At 45.5% G+C, this 17,340-nt stretch overlaps 2 protein-coding genes across 3 annotated transcripts; both read left to right on the top strand.

Moving 5' to 3' along the window:
- Positions 1-11,724: 11,724 nt before the first annotated feature.
- Positions 11,725-13,634, top strand: prl (prolactin). Its single transcript, XM_084677075.1, has 5 exons — positions 11,725-11,767; positions 12,064-12,176; positions 12,368-12,475; positions 12,681-12,863; positions 13,037-13,634. Exons 1-5 carry the CDS (start codon positions 11,725-11,727, stop codon positions 13,223-13,225), a joined length of 636 nt encoding a protein of 211 aa, XP_084533201.1. The 3' UTR covers positions 13,226-13,634.
- A 559-nt stretch (positions 13,635-14,193) lies between these two features.
- On the top strand, positions 14,194-17,074 carry LOC146253217 (dual specificity protein phosphatase 3-like). Of its 2 annotated transcripts, XM_084677815.1 has the most exons (4): positions 14,194-14,408; positions 14,797-14,892; positions 15,384-15,616; positions 15,806-17,074. In XM_084677815.1, exons 1-4 carry the CDS (start codon positions 14,233-14,235, stop codon positions 16,012-16,014), a joined length of 714 nt encoding a protein of 237 aa, XP_084533941.1. In that variant the 5' UTR covers positions 14,194-14,232; the 3' UTR covers positions 16,015-17,074. The 2 variants fall into 2 exon arrangements, with proteins under 2 accessions (XP_084533941.1, XP_084533942.1); XM_084677816.1 differs by lacking the exon at positions 14,797-14,892.
- The last annotated feature ends 266 nt before the right edge of the window (positions 17,075-17,340 follow it).

The raw sequence follows: 17,340 nt of genomic DNA, 5'->3' as shown, positions 1-17,340 counted from the left end.
AGAGAAGCTGAGTGATAAGAAACAGGGCCAGGTCCCACTCCCTCCTTAAGCACACCCACTCCCTTCTCCCTTGTATCCAAAGGAATGCCCAACAGGCAGTATCCCTTAAGACCTTCTGTGTAACTCCAGACAAACCAAAATATATCCTCCTTCCTCAGCACATTTACACACAGGCATCTGTTTTGGAACCACACTGATGTTCTTTAGGTCCTGTGAGGTTAGAGAAAGCATGTGCGGATAGAGAACCGAAGAGAGGGTCTTTTTTTGTTGGAGGGGCGGCTCACATGGGTAACTTTTCAATTCAACACAAACACAGAACCCTCTTCTCCTTTTCCACTTCCAAAGCCTCCACTTTAGGCAGCGATTTTGGGGTTTGGTGTACAGTGTCTCTCAATGTGACTCACTCACAATCTGTGCGTGCAGACTTCCCTCCAGTCAGCTGTCGATAGCCAAGCTGCGCTCACCACAGGTGGTGCATACTCACCTTTTGCCCACAGCCCTTCACTACAAGATTAACCCTGTAGTTTGATTCCCCCGCTAGTGTATAGGTGCCTGTGTGTGTAGGCCAGGAGCACAGCCAGAAACCCCCTTGACCCCCCACACTGCAGCGTCCCTTCTCAGCAGCTGTAGTAGACCTTGCACATCTTCCAGTGTGAATTTAAATAGACAATCGACAAAGGAGACATGAGGGACAAACTCAAAATAGTCAGGAGGGTCACAGAACATGGTATCCAGAGCAATCATCTTGTCATTACTCAAACAGGGCCGTGAACAAGGAGCATTAGTCAGATTAAAAGGTTAATCTCCACCCCACTGGGCCAGTAAACCCATTAACAAAATGCATTATAATCCCATGTTTAAATGGGTCTGGATTACGGTAAAGCAGTCTCACTGTCAAGTAAAAGTTACCAAAATAGGCTTTACGAAGTTGTCCCTAATAATAAGCAATAAGTGTACATGTTTTGTACACTTGTTTTCAGGCTTTGTTGAGCCTGTCAGAGGTCAGTGGACTAATTACAAAACAAATGACAGGTGGCGCAATTAAAACAAGCAAAGTGCTTGGAGGTTTGAGCAAAGAACTGTCGGATGAAAGATGAAAGAAAAACAGTCGCATTCTTAAATCAATTTCTCGTAATCTTTATTCCATTTAAATGTATGCATCTCAGGTGGACAATTTACATAAAACCCAGAGACTCTGGACTTGTCTACAAATTGATGTAAATAACCACAGGGGGGGGGGAGCAAGGGGGATGGGGGGGGGGGCAATTCAGGACGCACCATTTAAGCCTTAACATAGGGGGGTGGAGACAAATGTGGTTTCTGCCATCTTGAACCGGAACCCCGCCCCCAATCATCGTTCAGTCCAGTGCCGTTGTGCAGAAGGGAATGCTGGGAAACGTGGAGGACTCAGTGCAGTGGACCTAAATGGCAGAAAAAGATAAGAAAAGGAAGGATGAAGAGAGAGAACGAGAGAGGTCAAGCTTGGACAACAGAACAAGGAGACAAAAAGAAAAAGGTTAGGTCATAATGGATATTGGCTTACACAAGTCTGCAGGCTTAGCATGGCCAGAGATACTGGCACACACCACTGGGTTGTTTACCCCAAGGCTGGTTTGTACGCTGGCCAAGCCACATTCCACTAGCCTATAGTACAGTGGAGGTTTCAGCATGAGTGTTGCATTACAAGAACATAATGTAGCTGCGAACCTTCAACGTCATTCCCGTGGCCCATATACAACTACCATTACTCCTCAGAACCAATACTTAAGAGTTATATTACAAACTGCCCCCTTTTCTTTTTTTTCTTTTCATTATGTTTACTGTATGCACCTGCCCACAGAAGTAAATTCCTTGTTTGTGACCACTTACTTGGCGATTAAACACTATTCTGATTCTGATAAACTCTTCTGATCCTAGTTACCAAGGTCACATCGGTTTCAGCCAATGAGGTAGAACACGGAGAAACTCACATTTCCGAGTCGAGCTCCTCTCCTCACGACGCCTCTGCTGCACTCTTCACACAGGCTGCGAATGCCTCCATCAGATCCTTACAGCCCTCCCCGCCATGGTCACTCACACTGCGAGGAAAGAAAGAGAGAAATACCGATGTTAAAATTCTCGACTCAGCAACGGGTTTAGCACCCCCCCTGTATCTGCCAACTAACGAGGGGCCAAGCTACATTCGGAGAGCCAAGCATCACGAGCACGCGTCCTGGATTCAGGCGCAAAGCGTTTGAGGAGGAGCCTGCAGCAACAACTGGATGACAGACCTGCATGCCTTGGCCGCCAGACCTCCCTGACAGAGGTGAAGGGTGCTGACAGAATAAGCGGTCACTAGATACAGGCAACAAGGAGGGCCAGTGGATTATTTCGGGCACTCGGCACTGAACAGAGGCAGACACTGCCAGAGCAAATTAGAGTGATGGGGCGAAAGAGAGCGAGGGGGGAGAGAGGAGTTGGTGGGGGGTGCAGCTTAACCCCATCCGTGACAATAACTGATTATGTGACAATGCAAAATACATAATTGCAGGTAGACAAGGAGGGAGAAACCAAAGAAGGGATGTGAGGGGATCATGACGTCATCTCATCCCCCGCCTACCGACCCACGCACATAGCTCTGAGGGTATTTCCAGGGTCCTCCATCCCTCCTCCTCCTCCTCCTCTACAGTCACTAGGCTGCCTGTGATGTAATGTACACAGCTGGTCTCTACAGATTAAAGTGGTTTATGCCATCCCGACTGAATCGGTTGGGATGGGGGGTGAGAGGACCAGTGTGTCCCTGCGTATGTGCGTACGTGCAAACACAGCAGTGATGACCCAACAGCAGAGCAGCATGCGGAAGAGCTGTGTACAAATAATCCAACCAAAGCCCTGCACCACCCCCGTTTTGACTGGGGGGAGAAGACTGAGTCGGCCCACAGTGGTTCAGTCTAGATGTGGCTGGACTGTACCTTTGGGATAAGAGGGGGGTGGGTGGAACCGTGGACGTAAACGCAAAACTGGCAGCCATTTTAATAATCAAATGACATTGAACTGGAATTGAGGGAGGGAAGGGCAGATTGTAATCACGGGTGGTATACTGACTGCATTCTTCCACTCCACAGAACCTAAACTGTGTGTCCGCAACAGCGTCACACTGGAGCCTAGAACGTGGATCAACCAATTAGGCTTCGTTACGCAACTCAGAACAAACCCACCCCTGTCTCACACAAAAGACCAATTAAAACACACAATGACGACTAGAGTGAAAGAGCAGGGGAGATCCTCTGAATGAGATTCTACAAGTTACCATCTTGGATCAGCTTTAATCTGCAAAGAAGAAAGCAGCTGGATACAAGGCAACCCAAAGCTGTTAAATGAAGAGACCTGATTGCAGCAACACGACATGGGAAACAGCATTCAGAAGGGTGGTGTTAGGACAGCCGCCATTGCCGCAGTAAGCATTACAGGGCTTCCCTGAACATGTTAAAAGCAGAGGGAGGACATAATATAAGCCCTCAAGGGTGTGTATGCACGTATATCATAACCAAAATCCAAGCTCAAAAAAACAATGGTAGCTAGCTAAACCTAGTTAGCAGGTCTGTATGGAACTGGCTGACCACCACTGCTGGTGGAGCCAGCAACCAATCAGGAAAGGATGGCTAAATTATTGACGAGTTAAGGCAAATCCCCTGCCAAACCCATACATAATGGATTACTCACAGGTGATGGGTGAGGAGCATTCTAGTCCAGAGGAGAGTCTAAAAAGGACTGTGGTCTTTGTAACTAACCGTCCTGGGACAGAGGTTGACTTGAGAACTGAGCAGTGGTTAGCAGAAGAGGGCAACTGAGGCAGCAACTGGTAGAGTGAGTGAATGGCTGGAGTCCCTTCAACCAATGGCCTAGTTAACGCAACAGTTAATCTTACATGTCACGTCATGTACCCTACAATGACCGGAACACAGTCTCTGTTGCACAGAGGATCTCCTCAGTAACAACAACAACGCAATGGAAAACTAACCTTGGAATGAAGTATTTTTGGTTTCAGGTCTGGAGTTGCTTATCTAGTTTGTGGTGACATACCTTGGGGGCTTGAAAGTGGAGACCCAACAAGCATTCCGCAGAAGGGTTTCCACAAAATAGAGCAAGCACATGCATGCCTGCATACAAGCCAGGGGCCTGTCTTCTAGTGAACACCCGGGTGGATGTCTGTATGTGTGCACATTGGCAAGTGTGTCCTCAAGTTCCCAGAGACTAGTTCAAACGGTAGTTAGAAAATTCCTGAAAATCGAAAGGCTACAGATATGAGGGGGTCCTGGAACATACATGGTTAATATTCACACACACAGTTAACGATCCAAGTCACACATTGACATGTGTAATCTTTACATTGGCCTGTTATGAGCGGGCTAAGGCTACACAACCATATTATCGAGTCAATGGTGAAGTCAGGCAATCTGAGTTGCCATACCACCAACCTTTGAACTTATAATAAAGGTGAACATGTCCTAGATGTGTTGAGCAGGCCCCAAACCTGAGAGAGTAATAGCATGTTCAAGGTCACCTTGAAACCTTTACATGTCTACACCATTGTTTTACTAAGACCCAAGTACAAGGATCAACCCTGGGATCATTTAATACCACAAATCATGGGAAATACAAGAGAACACGGACATGAAACTATCTTTTTTTTTAATGCTACTTCCTCTTTCTAAAAGCAGCCGACCAGAGAGACAAGATGGCTGCCCCCAGTTCTGCCCTATTCCATGTGAAGCTGCTTACTTGGCTGTCAAGAACAGGTTTCAAATTCAGCTGCAACATGATCTATGTCTTGGAACATGTCATGGTATCCTGTACATACACAGTCGCCCATGCATGACTATTTAAGAGCGGGAGGCTATAAATACACTGCACTGGTATACATTACTCCGAGTCAGCCGTCTCTACGCTGGCTTCAGCAGGTCAGTCTGTCACGTGAAGAGAAGGCCAGGCATGTCTCACCATACAGGCCCTCAATGACAACCTCAAGGACCATGTGGCTTTAGGGTTACACATAGTGGCCCAACTAGGGGAGAGGGTGGAGGAACATGAATGGGCCATGCCACATCAAGGACATGGGCTCAACGACCACAAGTCACTTTGGATAGAGCCACCTGGTATATGGAATAAGCCATCTCATACATGTTTTTTTCTTTTTTCAAGTGCCTTGGAAAAATATTACATTGCACCACTTAAGTGCCCTCAAGAGAGGTACACACTGTCCTGTGTGGCATTGACCAAAGTGTCATGTGTTCAAACTTCAACAAGTTTCACAAAGATTCACGACACATGCCCTTGGACATAGTACGAGAGGTATCCTATAGCCTGGAGGTATCAAAGTCCAAATGGCCATGCAGTGTGTGCTTAGTAGCCTACGCCAAAGAATCTTGAGACCTCTGAGCACTGAACTGGCGTCAACAAATCTTGACTATGTGGTATAGCTAATAAACCCAAATTCAATTCAAGTATTCCAATCGAGACTTCCTAACACAATTATGCCTGACAAATATAATGTTCCAACAGAAATGCCAGGCCTGAAGCCCTTATCTGCCCTCTCACGCCCAGGGGTCAGGCTGTGTAGGGCCTTATCAGGCCTCTGCAGCCCACAAACTACCAGGGCCTAACCTTGCCATGGTTCAGAGGAACAGGCTTAAAATACGATACAAAAACCAGCGTACATAGGTACAGGCACTTTGGGACACTGGCAAGGCCAAAACTGCTGAGGGCGACGGCGCGTGCGTTACATCACACATCGAGCTCCGATTTTGACATTGCCTTGTCATTGAGCACTCCTCAACACACGGGCCTTCCTAGTTCGCATGTACTGTACAGAGATAAAACCCACAACAACCTAACTGCTAATCCTATGAGGAGGTGGGGGGGGGGGGTAGTACACGCACAGGTTGAAGACAATGGAAAGTCGAGCTAGTGCTCCCTCACTCACTCTCATCGCTGTTGACACAGCAAGCCTACAGAGAATAGGAGGGGGGCGGGGTTATGGCGTCGCTAAATTCTTTTCTTTTAATCAGGCATGAACAAAAAGTTTTCCCGATTTAACCCCTTGCCCCTGACCCCCCTTCATTAGGTACCCCACCAAAATGCCAAATTGGATTAAATCTCAAGACAATGTACCGCTGCCCCAACATCGTGATACATAGCTAGCCGCCTTCTCCATCTTAGCACGAACACAGTGGCGCTCCCAACATCCGACCCCATCAAGATACACCACCTTTTCCAACGTACAAGAGAGAGCTTTGGGAACACTCCAGACATCACCCCACGAGGAAACAACGACATGCAAACACCTGGAGTCACAGAACATCCAGAACACAGAGCGCCAGCGGCGGTCTTGCCTCGGCCACATTTCTGAGCCAGTGCAAGGCATCCTGACAGTAGTCAGTTTGCATTGAGATGGCGGCCACACTCCACACACATCCCCCCCACACCTCCACCTACCACTTGTCCAGGTCTGCCTTGATGGCAGCGCAGGCTGCAGGGACGGGGGACTCGGCGGGGGCGGCGGCGGTCTCAGAGTCCGACATGGCTGTAGTGCTGTTGTGTGCGTGTGTCTCTGCAAAACGTACGCCTGAGTGCCAGAGAGAGAGAGGGAGAGAGCGTGTCAGTAGGAGGAGAGTCACAGTAGGTGGAGGGTGGGAGGGAGGGAGGGGAGGGGAGAATGTGAGACGGCAGAACACATGTGTACATAAGGGGGTGGGGTGGGGTGGGGGCAGTGACCCAGACAAAGTTCAGAGGGAACATCAATCTACTGGAAAGACTTGTTGGGGGGGGGTCAAAGTAAATGAACCCATGGAGTAAGTGGTAGGAGAGGTCAATGGAAAAAAAAATGCATTACATTCAAGTAGACTGGATTTCATTTTGGCTCAATTCACTCAACTGTAGTGCGTGTGGCACGGAAATTGTTATTCCCCCCGTAACTTTTACAGAATGGCGCAATCCGACATTGCTATCCACTAAAAAGCTGACATCGTCTGAGAAGCGCACGTTTCAAAGCCCGTGCAAACTGAGATGGAGCGCAAGATGAAAAATACCGCCCGACAAGACGTATGGAATTCTGCCACCTACTGGGTACTTAGCGCACTACCATTACTTTACTGACATTCACTTCTGCGTAAGGTCACCCGTTCATTGCGATATTCTGTTGGAGTTGAAGCATCAGAAACCCCCAAATTTGGTTCTAATCAATTTAGAAGGTATTGCGGAATGTTCTGTCCATGGAACATTGGAAAAACGGTAATGCGGCCAACCACGCGCGTCTGAGTATATCATTCCAAGAATTGAACGGATTTCATTGATTAAAATACGTTCAGGAAAGCTGACACCTGTCAAAAAACAGCAGTTTTAACATAGAGATAAGTGACTGGGTAGATAATGGTTTTGAAGCCCAAGTCATCTTTGTTCAAGCATGGTTAAGTTGCGCAATGTCACTATACCTTACGGCAAGAGGCTATGAAGCAATCTTACAACACAAAATGCTGACATTTTGGCATTACAACACACAATACATTTAAATAGTAGCCTTATTCCTATTGTGCAACCATGCTAGCCAATGCCTATATCAGTCATTAACAATAATTCCCTTTTGCAGGCACACCAGATAGGCCTGATGCGCTTGCATGGACAACTATATAATAAACATATATTTATATAAATATATATAAATATGTTTTTCACTTCATTTAAAACTACACTGCAATGTTTAAAAACTTTACGACTAATAAAAACTGTTGATAAAAGAAAAACTGACTGGAAGAAAACATATCCAAACAGCCTAGTTTTGATGTTATTGCATATGTTTCCACTCCTACCTGGTCACCGTGCTGAAAATGCTAAATTATTTGTCAGTTTTAGTTAATGCTTGACCCGACCCTTCCTCACGGTCACACCTGTAACCCAATAGTAGATGGTTTATAACTCAAGCACTCTGGGAAATGAAGTCTTGTCAATCAGATGACGTTGTTCGAAACACCATTCGCTGAATTAGGGTCAGACTCTAAAAATCCACTTTTCCAACTCAAACGTGATATGCTACTAATGTAGGCCTATGTAGTCTCAGTGAGATGAGACATACTTAAAACTTTGGAATCGTTGGTGCAATCCAAGATTTGTTAACGTAATTGTGCAAAGTGCAGACGAGGCCCCTAAATTTCCCCACCCCCTCATATTGTCCCGATAACTAGATAGTGGCTAGATGTTACAATCCATTGTAAAAACAAGATAACAACATAAAATTCACCTCTCCAGTTTAATTAAGTCACACCTTAAAATAGTTGCAGGATTTTATAGCTAATGGAACACTAAAAGCAAACGGCAAATTTAAAGTTACTGGGCCTACATGTAAAACCTACCGTAGCCTAAGCTTTGCATGAAAAACAAACTTTTCTGTTTTTGAAATTCGTATTAGGCTACGCACTGGAAAGCCCCTATAATATTTAAAACACAATGAGACGAGTTTAACTAGCTCCGTGGAAGTATTTTTTTTTACACTGATCTTGGTAAAATATTTTTTTGTCTTCCAATGGTAAAACATGAAAGGGAGGGAGGCTTGACTTTGACAAGAAAAACAAGCTATGAGACCATTCCGCAAACCGAAAAGAACAGTATGTCCTAAAACCAATGCTGGTTATTGAACCTGACTACGGACCCGATTTAATGATAAACACAGCCTGATATAAAATGTCCTACCCAAACTATGTGTGATCTTGGTCCTGTAAGGGGTAGAGTCAGTCGAGGAATTGCAGATCCCGAAAATAGTAGAAGGGGGGCTTGGGTTCCTCAAATGTGGTGTTGTATAGTGAATGGAGGTTTCAATCCTATGGACTGAGGGGGCGTGTAGTACGTGTGTGTGACTACATGTGTGCGTACGGTGTGCGTGTATTAATGTGTGTGTGTCTACGTGTGTGCGCGCACGTGCACATGCACGTACATGCTTACGTGCCCGTTTTGCAAAGTAATGTACAGAGAGGCCCAGAGGAGGGAGGAAGAATGTCCTTTACGCAAACGTGAAAGAAATGCACAGGCATACCTTCTCTCAGCGCAGGGAAGGGGGCCAAGTGGGAGGAGGCCTCACATCCCCCAACACAGAGAAGGAGAGAGAAAGCGAGGGTGTGTGTATGTGTGTGTGTGTGTGTGTGTGTGGGGGGGGGGGGGGGGGCGACACAATCATATCAAGTGTGGAAAGGGAGTTATTGTTACTCTGCCAACCACATAGTGGGGAGTTGGGTAAGAGAACCAAAAAATATTGAAAAAAATGTATTTATTAAAATCACAACACAAAGGAATGGAAGCTATGAGTGAAAGAGTGGGGAAGAAAATGGCACAGAGAAACGAAGAGGGTTTCCCTGTGGTTAAATTCAATAACAAACCATAACGTGACAAAGAGCTATTTAGTTATAAGAGTATGTCAAGTGGACATTAATTTTCTGTAAGTGTGTGTTGGGTGCTGGTAGGTCCACACCTTACAAAACATTCAAATCGCTTTATTCAAACCTCCTCTGTTTTTGTTCTCTGTCTCTTCCTGTCCTTTTTCCTCTTCCTTTGTCTTTTCCCTGGCTTTCGCAAGATCAGAAAAAGCCAATAACGCTCTTGAGCACCAAAGCACACACACACACATGCCCCCCCCCCCCCACACACACACACACACTTGCAGTGCTTAAATGATTAAAAACAACATCATTTTACCAAGTGTTGGAATAATAATAAGGGAAGTAGAAGGGGAGGAACAAGTCTGTGTTGGAGTGATACCTTAGAGGAGAAGGAAGTTAGTGTATGTTAAAAGTCACGTGTGTAGGTCACACAGTGGAGGTCGAGAGTGTGTGAGTTAGAGGTGGAGAGAGGAGACGCAGAAGTTGAGGAAGTCGGAGGATTGCCTTCAGAGCAAAGGCTGTCGGGTAATCTATAGGGTAAATGTCCACATGGTGAGAGTTGCTGTGCCACTCATGTTATCTACAATAGTGTAGATGTGCTGCGGGTCCCTGTCGTGTTTATCCCCTAAACAAAGACACACACTCACACCAAGACACACATACACACACATTTACAGCCTGCATATGATACACCGGGTATGCATGAAAATCATGACATGCACACACGTTTTTTTACATATATTAATCTAAGAAGCAATGTTTTCAAACTTCCTGATCTCAATCTTACATTAATTTCAAGTGGTTGGTCTTGTTGGGTGTGGGGGGGTTTGTGTGTATTTTGGTTGTTCATAGAAACCAGAGATCATTTCATACGGACAGAAGCCCCCAGAGTCAACTTCAACTGCACTCAACTGCAGTTACATGAAACAACAGAGCTTGTCCCCCCTCTGCTGGCTGGAGCAGGTATTAAACAGCTATTACCAAAAGATTAGACTATAAACATGAATGGTTGCAAATCATTGACTTAGCGTGGTGTGTCAGCAGTGAGACAAGCACAACCTTGGTGGTTTGGGAACAAGACATAGTGTATGGTTTTTGCCTCTGCCCAGTATGGCTTACAGTGACTCAGTGATTGACAGGTTTGTTTCATTGATCCCCAACAGGATGTGTAAATAGTGGGATGGAACTGTTGTGTAGAGCTCTGATTACACAGGATTGTATTTAAGGTGTTTCCAGAAGGACTGGAATACATTCTATTGGCCAAATGCGTTTACATCATAGCTGTCCAACCCTCTGTATGTTTTCGCTCCTGCTCTATTTTAGCACAAATTATTCTGATGATAAGATGGTTGACAAGCTGAATTGGGGCAGGTACAACTGGGATTGGAGGGAGAGCCTACAGGAAAGAAGCTCTGCAGCAGCAAGGTTGGACAGCCCCAGTTTACAAGCGTCTAGTCTGGTGTTGCCTGGAAGGTTAGGGCCAAGATGAACGATGTTCCCCCATTTAAGTACATAGAGGTCAGCTAAACCTTGCTAGACTGGTCGAAGACCAGTGACCCAGCTCAGAGGAGAAACATCTCCATCTTGTTATTTGGAGGACATCCTCTTTCGACAACCCAAAATATTTCCTCTCCCAGGCAGGCAACCTGACCTTACCAATGATGAGGGCCAACGGACACAAGAAGCCAGGAAAGCTGACACATTAAAAAAGAACATTTTCTTGAAATGAGGTTTATAAAGGGGCTGATTGGAGATAAACGATCATATATTTGAATCGAATTTTCTTGAAAGTGTTCTGGACATTTCTGAAGAAGCAACTGGAGCAACAAGCCCGATTAAACTTCCCCCGGCAGACAGTGCTCTCCTCAAACAACAGATGACGTACACCTTTGGATTGGAACAGCAGTGCCACCGCAGCAGATACAGGACGCCACGTCAGGACACCATGGAGAAACGCATGAACGGTCTACAAGACTATGTGACGCACATCACATCTTCTGTGATGAATCAATGTTTGTAATCATCAATCTGATTGACCTTCTCTCCAATGGTAGACTGTTTGTCTTGAACCCTCATCCTCATCTGCTTCCTCACCCTCTCCACCTGAATGGCCCTGCCTCTAAGTATGGATGAGAACCAAAGCCCCTCTCACAATGTTTTTCATCACAGACAGGCGAAAACCAGTTCCAAACAATCAGTCCACACTCGGCCAACGAATGCATATCCATACGGGAAACACAAGGACACTATATAACGGACAGAGGATGGAGAGAGAGACAAAGGGCAGGAGAAACAGAACGAGGGAAGACAAGAAGAAAAGAAAATGGCTCAGCAAAAATCCATTGGTACCAGACTCCACCTAGCAGGTGAGCGGGAAGTCTGATGTTTCTTGTCTAATATGTTTTTTTCAGCGAGTGTTCGATTGATCTGGGTGGGTTTTATACGGACTTGCGGAGAACTCTTATCTCTTTATCCATTTTCAATATGCCTTCTCCCTAATACGGTCTTTCTCCTTTTCTTTATCACCCCTCTCACTCTTCACTCGCGTCATCACCCTCACTTCATTTCTCCCTTTTTGATCGCTTCTGTCGGTGAGTTTATTGTCACCTTCCTGATCCTCTTTACCCTCTCGCCCCTCCACCTCTCTCCCTCTCTTCTGCAGTCCTGTGCATGGTGGTCTCCTGTCAAGCCATTGGTCTGAATGACCTGCTGGAGAGAGCTGCTCAACGCTCTGACAAGCTCCACTCCCTCAGCACCTCCCTCATGAGTGACCTGGTAAGTAATAACCACTCACTAGCATGTGAGTGCAGGTGTCATATGAGCTTGAAAAAAAAAATATATATATACGATCATATGTGTGTGTGTGATCAGTATTCTTTGTGATATAGTCCATTGTTCTTTACTATCTTTTAAACAAGTCAAGCTAATACTCCCTCTTTTTCTCTCCTTTTCCTTCTCTCTTCCAGGACTCTCACTTCCCACCCTTGGGCAGGATGTTGATGCCACGCCCATCCATGTGCCACACCTCATCTCTTCAGACGCCCAATGACAAGCAGCAGACTCTGAGAGTGACGGTCAGTGAAGCGCTTCCTCTCTCTCTCTCTCTCTCTCTCTCTCTCTCTCTCTCTCTCTCTCTCTCTCTATCTTTCTCTTTCTGCATTAGATATGACCTGGTCTTTGCTTATCTCACAACTCAGACACCCATTGTTGGTTTTGCCTTTGCCAGTCCGCTCAGATCCCAAGCCTTATGTGACACAACCTTTGCGTTTCCCTTCCCAGGAGAACGAGCTGCTGTCTCTGATTCGTTCCCTGCTACAAGCCTGGTCCAGCCCACTTTTTCAACTGTCCTCTGAGGCACCCAACCTGCCACACCCAGCTGCTAGCGCCATTCACAGCAAGCTCAGGGAACTGCAGGACCACACCCAGAGCCTGGGGGATGGACTGGACATACTGGCCAGCAAGGTGTGTGGAACAGTGTGTGTATGTTTGTGATTGTATGAGTGTGTGTGTGTGTGTGTGTGTGTGTGTGTGTAGAGGGAGAATGTAAGAGAGATAGGGGGAGAGAGACAGAAAGAGAGTGTCTGATAATTGTTATTCCACTCTTATAATTATATTTTGTTCTTTCTCCAATGTAGATGGGACCCTCCTCCCAGGTCGTCTCTGACCTCCCCTTCAACGGAGGAAATGTTGGCCAGGACAAGAACTCCCGTCTCGTTAACTTCAACTTCCTCATGTCCTGCTTCCGCAGGGACTCCCACAAGATCGACAGTTTCCTCAAAGTCCTCCGTTGCAGAGCTGCTAAAATACGACCTGAAGCTTGCTGAAAAAGGAGGCCATTTTAGTTTTGCTTGAGTTTTGAAAGCCATGATGCGATGAGCGTGTTAAAGCAACGAATCATGTGATTAATCCACAAAGGTTGATAGGAAGTGTCTAGTCTAGTTATGATGTCCCAACCCTTAACTGCCAGAGCTTTGCACAATTTGGTCTGTGGCAGTTTTAGGCCCACTTGATGCCCTTTGCCTGCATGGTCTTTGTTATAGGCCTAAAAAAGGAAATTAATACTTGAAACCTTTCCTGTTTACTTGTTTAAATGTTTAAACGGTTTGTAATGTCTTCTGAAAACTGAGCCCCAGTTAGTATTCCAATAATTACATTTTTTATGTATTTAATTAATTAACCTATATGTTTGAAATGTATTGAGTGTATTTGATATCTTCACTTCATCAATCTTAAAAAGCGGACATTGTTTTTTCTCAAAATCATCAATAAAAATCTTTCTTGCATGAATTTCCCTTTTGTGCGATTTGTGCCTGGAAAGTGTACTTGGACACCAAGTCTCTGTTCTGGGCGAGTACAAAAAGAAAATCGAGTCCACAAGTAGTCAAAAGAGGTACAATACAAACTTGTGAAGTAGTAAAATACATAAATCAGAGCGGATTTAAAATATCGCTCACAACTCCGACGGGTCTCAAAGAAAGGGAATTGCACCTCACCTCTGTGACCCAGTGTCACCATTTCAACCAAGTTGATAAAGGTAATTTATAAGGACATCCTCATGAGGCGAAGATCAGCTAAAAGTAACTGTCACCAATGTGCTCTAAATACTTAATTGTTGTCCTTTCCTTTGCAATATAATATCCATCGATAATACGAGTAAAAAATGCACACTACATGATTCAGGGAACAAATTAGACAGTAGTCTCCTGTGCTGGTCACACCCCCAATAACACTCCACCGCCGCACGCTGAGAGGTGGTGGGACGTGCGGTTTCGGATTCCATATTCAACTTCAACAGCCGGTTGTAAACTGACCCTTAGCTGCCACGTTTGACATGAAGAAAATACGAAGCCGATCGTTTACCCATACGGTTACCAGGCAAATCGACATGACAGATTATGAAGTATCCGTACAGCAGTTGAATGACCTATTGGCAAACGGGAGCGGTTACTACAGCCTACCATCACATCATTTCAACGAAGTGTTCCCCAGGATTTATGTCGGAAACGCGTGAGTAGATTTTTGATGTCTTTGTTTCTTGATAGGTATGAGAAGGTACATTACTAAGGCAGTTCTGTTCACAATTACTGTATTTATGGACATACTAGCTTATGAGAAGCCTCCTCTCAACAGATATGATGAACACAATATTAACACGATAGGAAATACATTTTGAATACACATTACATTCAACCATATCTATTAAATTATATGATTTAATAGCAGTTTTGCATTTTGCAACAATAATAATGCATTGCAGTTGTGTGTGTGTGTGTGTGTGTGTGTGGGGGGGGGGGGTGATGTGCTAATAGATGAGGTATAATAATACAATAACAGATATATTTGAATAAATCCTAGATCAGCTATCAGTTTGATTGTTATTGTGTTATCACCCAAGGACTTTAAACCCCAAATTTGAACTACAGCAGGCACACCAAAAAGCCTCTGCTTCGAGGGCGCAGAAGAAGTTACATAACAGCAGCCAGGGGATTGTGTGAGTCATGCCTGTCTAGTCTCCATGTTCACGTCAGACTGTTATCATTCGCTGCTATTCAGATTCTCCCCTTAGACGTCATGAATAATAGACCGAGGACAGTCCTTTCTGTTGTCTCGGAGTGAGAGGAGAAGCTTGGGGGATGTGGAGATGGGCCATGCAGGCAAGAAGTCAGCCCACTGCTCTGAACAAGTGGCTATTTCCGGTATCCTAGTCCCAAGAGGTCCTGTCTAGTCCCGCACAGAAGCCTACTTATTTTAGTGTAATGCACAGCCTTGCCAGTGAACACTTCTCTCCTTCTCATTGTTCTATTGTTCCGGCTCCAGTCTCACAGACCCCGATGAATCCTTGTCCCAAAAGAGCTTGGCTGTCACACGCCTGTAACATGAGGTTATTTAGGATTATCAATAACTAGCTGTCGTTTTACCAACAGTGGGTCACTAACCTAGCTTCCCGCTTCCTGTCGCCCATGTCATGTGACTTGTCCCTAGGTTTGTGGCGATGAACGTCATGCGCTTGAAACGCTTGGGCATCACCCACATCCTGAACGCCGCCGAGGGAGTCTCCTTCATGCATGTCAACACTAACGCAGAGTACTACGCTGGCACGGGCATCACGTACCACGGCATGCCCGCCAGTGACACCGACCACTTCGACCTGAGCGTCTACTTTGAGGAGGGGGCTGACTTCATAGAGAAGGCACTGGCACACAAAGACGGGAAGGGTGAGTTGGTCGTTTTTGTGAGTCTTGTGAAGCGGAACAGGCCTCTCGGCCGGGTGGTGTGGATTTAGCGTCATTCTTTAGTCGTTCAGGTCGTTTCAATTCATACATATCCATGTATTTGTATATGTGTGGAAGCCGCCCCGGCCCCTCGCTCCACTCACCCCCTGTTCTCCGCCCTCGCCTCCCCAGGTAAGGTGTACGTCCACTGCCGAGAGGGCTACAGCCGCTCACCCTCGCTGGTCATCGCCTACCTGATGCTGCGCCACAGGATAGACGTGCGCTCTGCTGTGGCCATGGTGCGCCACAAGAGAGAGATCGGCCCCAACGATGGCTTCCTGCGGCAGCTCTGCCAGCTCAACGAGAGGCTTGCGTCCGAGGGAAAGTTCTGGAACCAGTGAGACGGTCCCCTCTGTGGCGTCAGAGGCCATCCGCTTCCTCTGGAAACTCCCAGATACATGCTCGAGCAATGCTACCACACATTGTTACGGTGTACAGTATCATTGTGTAAACAGATGCTGTCATATTAGTGTTTGAGCACCAGTAACATACGCATACTTTCACAATGATTTTCACGTGTGCCGGTATGTTCGAGAAGCCTACACAGGCAGAGGTCATACACAGACACACAGTCACTCACTGCCACCTGCTGGCTTTGATTTCTGATCTGATAATGAAGGAGAGAACAAAAGGTGGAACCCGTCTGAAGGAGGATGGTTGCCTCCGTCCTTCCACCCCCTCCCCCTAAGCGTCAGTCCTTCTCTTCTCTCCTTCTATCCCTCTCTCCCTGAGTCCGACTCTGAGCTAGCTCTTGCCATCACACTGCCAGTCTGGGAGGCCCTCCAGCCGCTGAGGGCTATTAGCACTGTGCCCCACCCACCAGGGATTTAATAGTTAACATATCAGGTTTTTGTACTTTTAAAAAGGGTTCCATTTGAAGCCAGAATGGCTCCTGGATATGAGTTGTTCTGTCCAATAGTTCCTCCAGATAAATTACGTTACTCCACATGGAAATACAACTTGGTTGTATCAATTTATCATGAATTTTGGTGAAGGGGAAAGGGTCATGTCAAAAAGTATGATGCCCATTATTAAGGTATAAGGTATTCATTACTAGGAACACTTCAAATAAATGATCCCACCAAGGCACAAATGTCATATTTTCTTCATCAAACTGCCAGAATGTGAAATTTATGTTGTAACATTGTGCTTTATGATACTGTATAATGTCTGTTTTCTGTAAATTATGTATCAAAGTAATTTTGCACAGTTCCTGTACTGACTTAATGACATGCAATGACCTAAATTTGTTTTCACAAGACTAGAAAATAGAAATGCCTCACCTGCATTGATACTTGATCCTAAACGACACGCATACGATTGTTAACTCTCTTTTTATCTGTTCTGTAATAAACAGTGAAAAGTAATGCAATGTACCTATTAAAACTCTGTGTTAGTGTTTGTGTGCGTTATGTGTGTGTTGTGTGCGTAGTGTTTGTGTGAAAGCCTCACTCACATCTAAGTAGTTTTGCCAAAACGTTTGTCCTTAAAGGATGTGGTATTATATGTAAAGCAGAAGAGCAAATAAAACCAAAATCTGATACACTGTGTATCTACAGTGAAATGTGTTAACTCCTTGTTGCTACCTTTCAAAACTTCAGTACAGTCTCAGCTTGTTTATATAATCGGACAGGAGGGGGCGACAAATGCAATAAATTGTTACCAGT

Source organism: Hypomesus nipponensis, chromosome 17, assembly GCF_054491055.1.
Source record: "Hypomesus nipponensis isolate SF chromosome 17, ASM5449105v1, whole genome shotgun sequence".
NCBI classification, from domain to species: domain Eukaryota; kingdom Metazoa; phylum Chordata; class Actinopteri; order Osmeriformes; family Osmeridae; genus Hypomesus; species Hypomesus nipponensis.
Note: the sequence above shows the minus strand (reverse complement) of the source record. Positions and strands in the feature narration are given on the sequence as shown.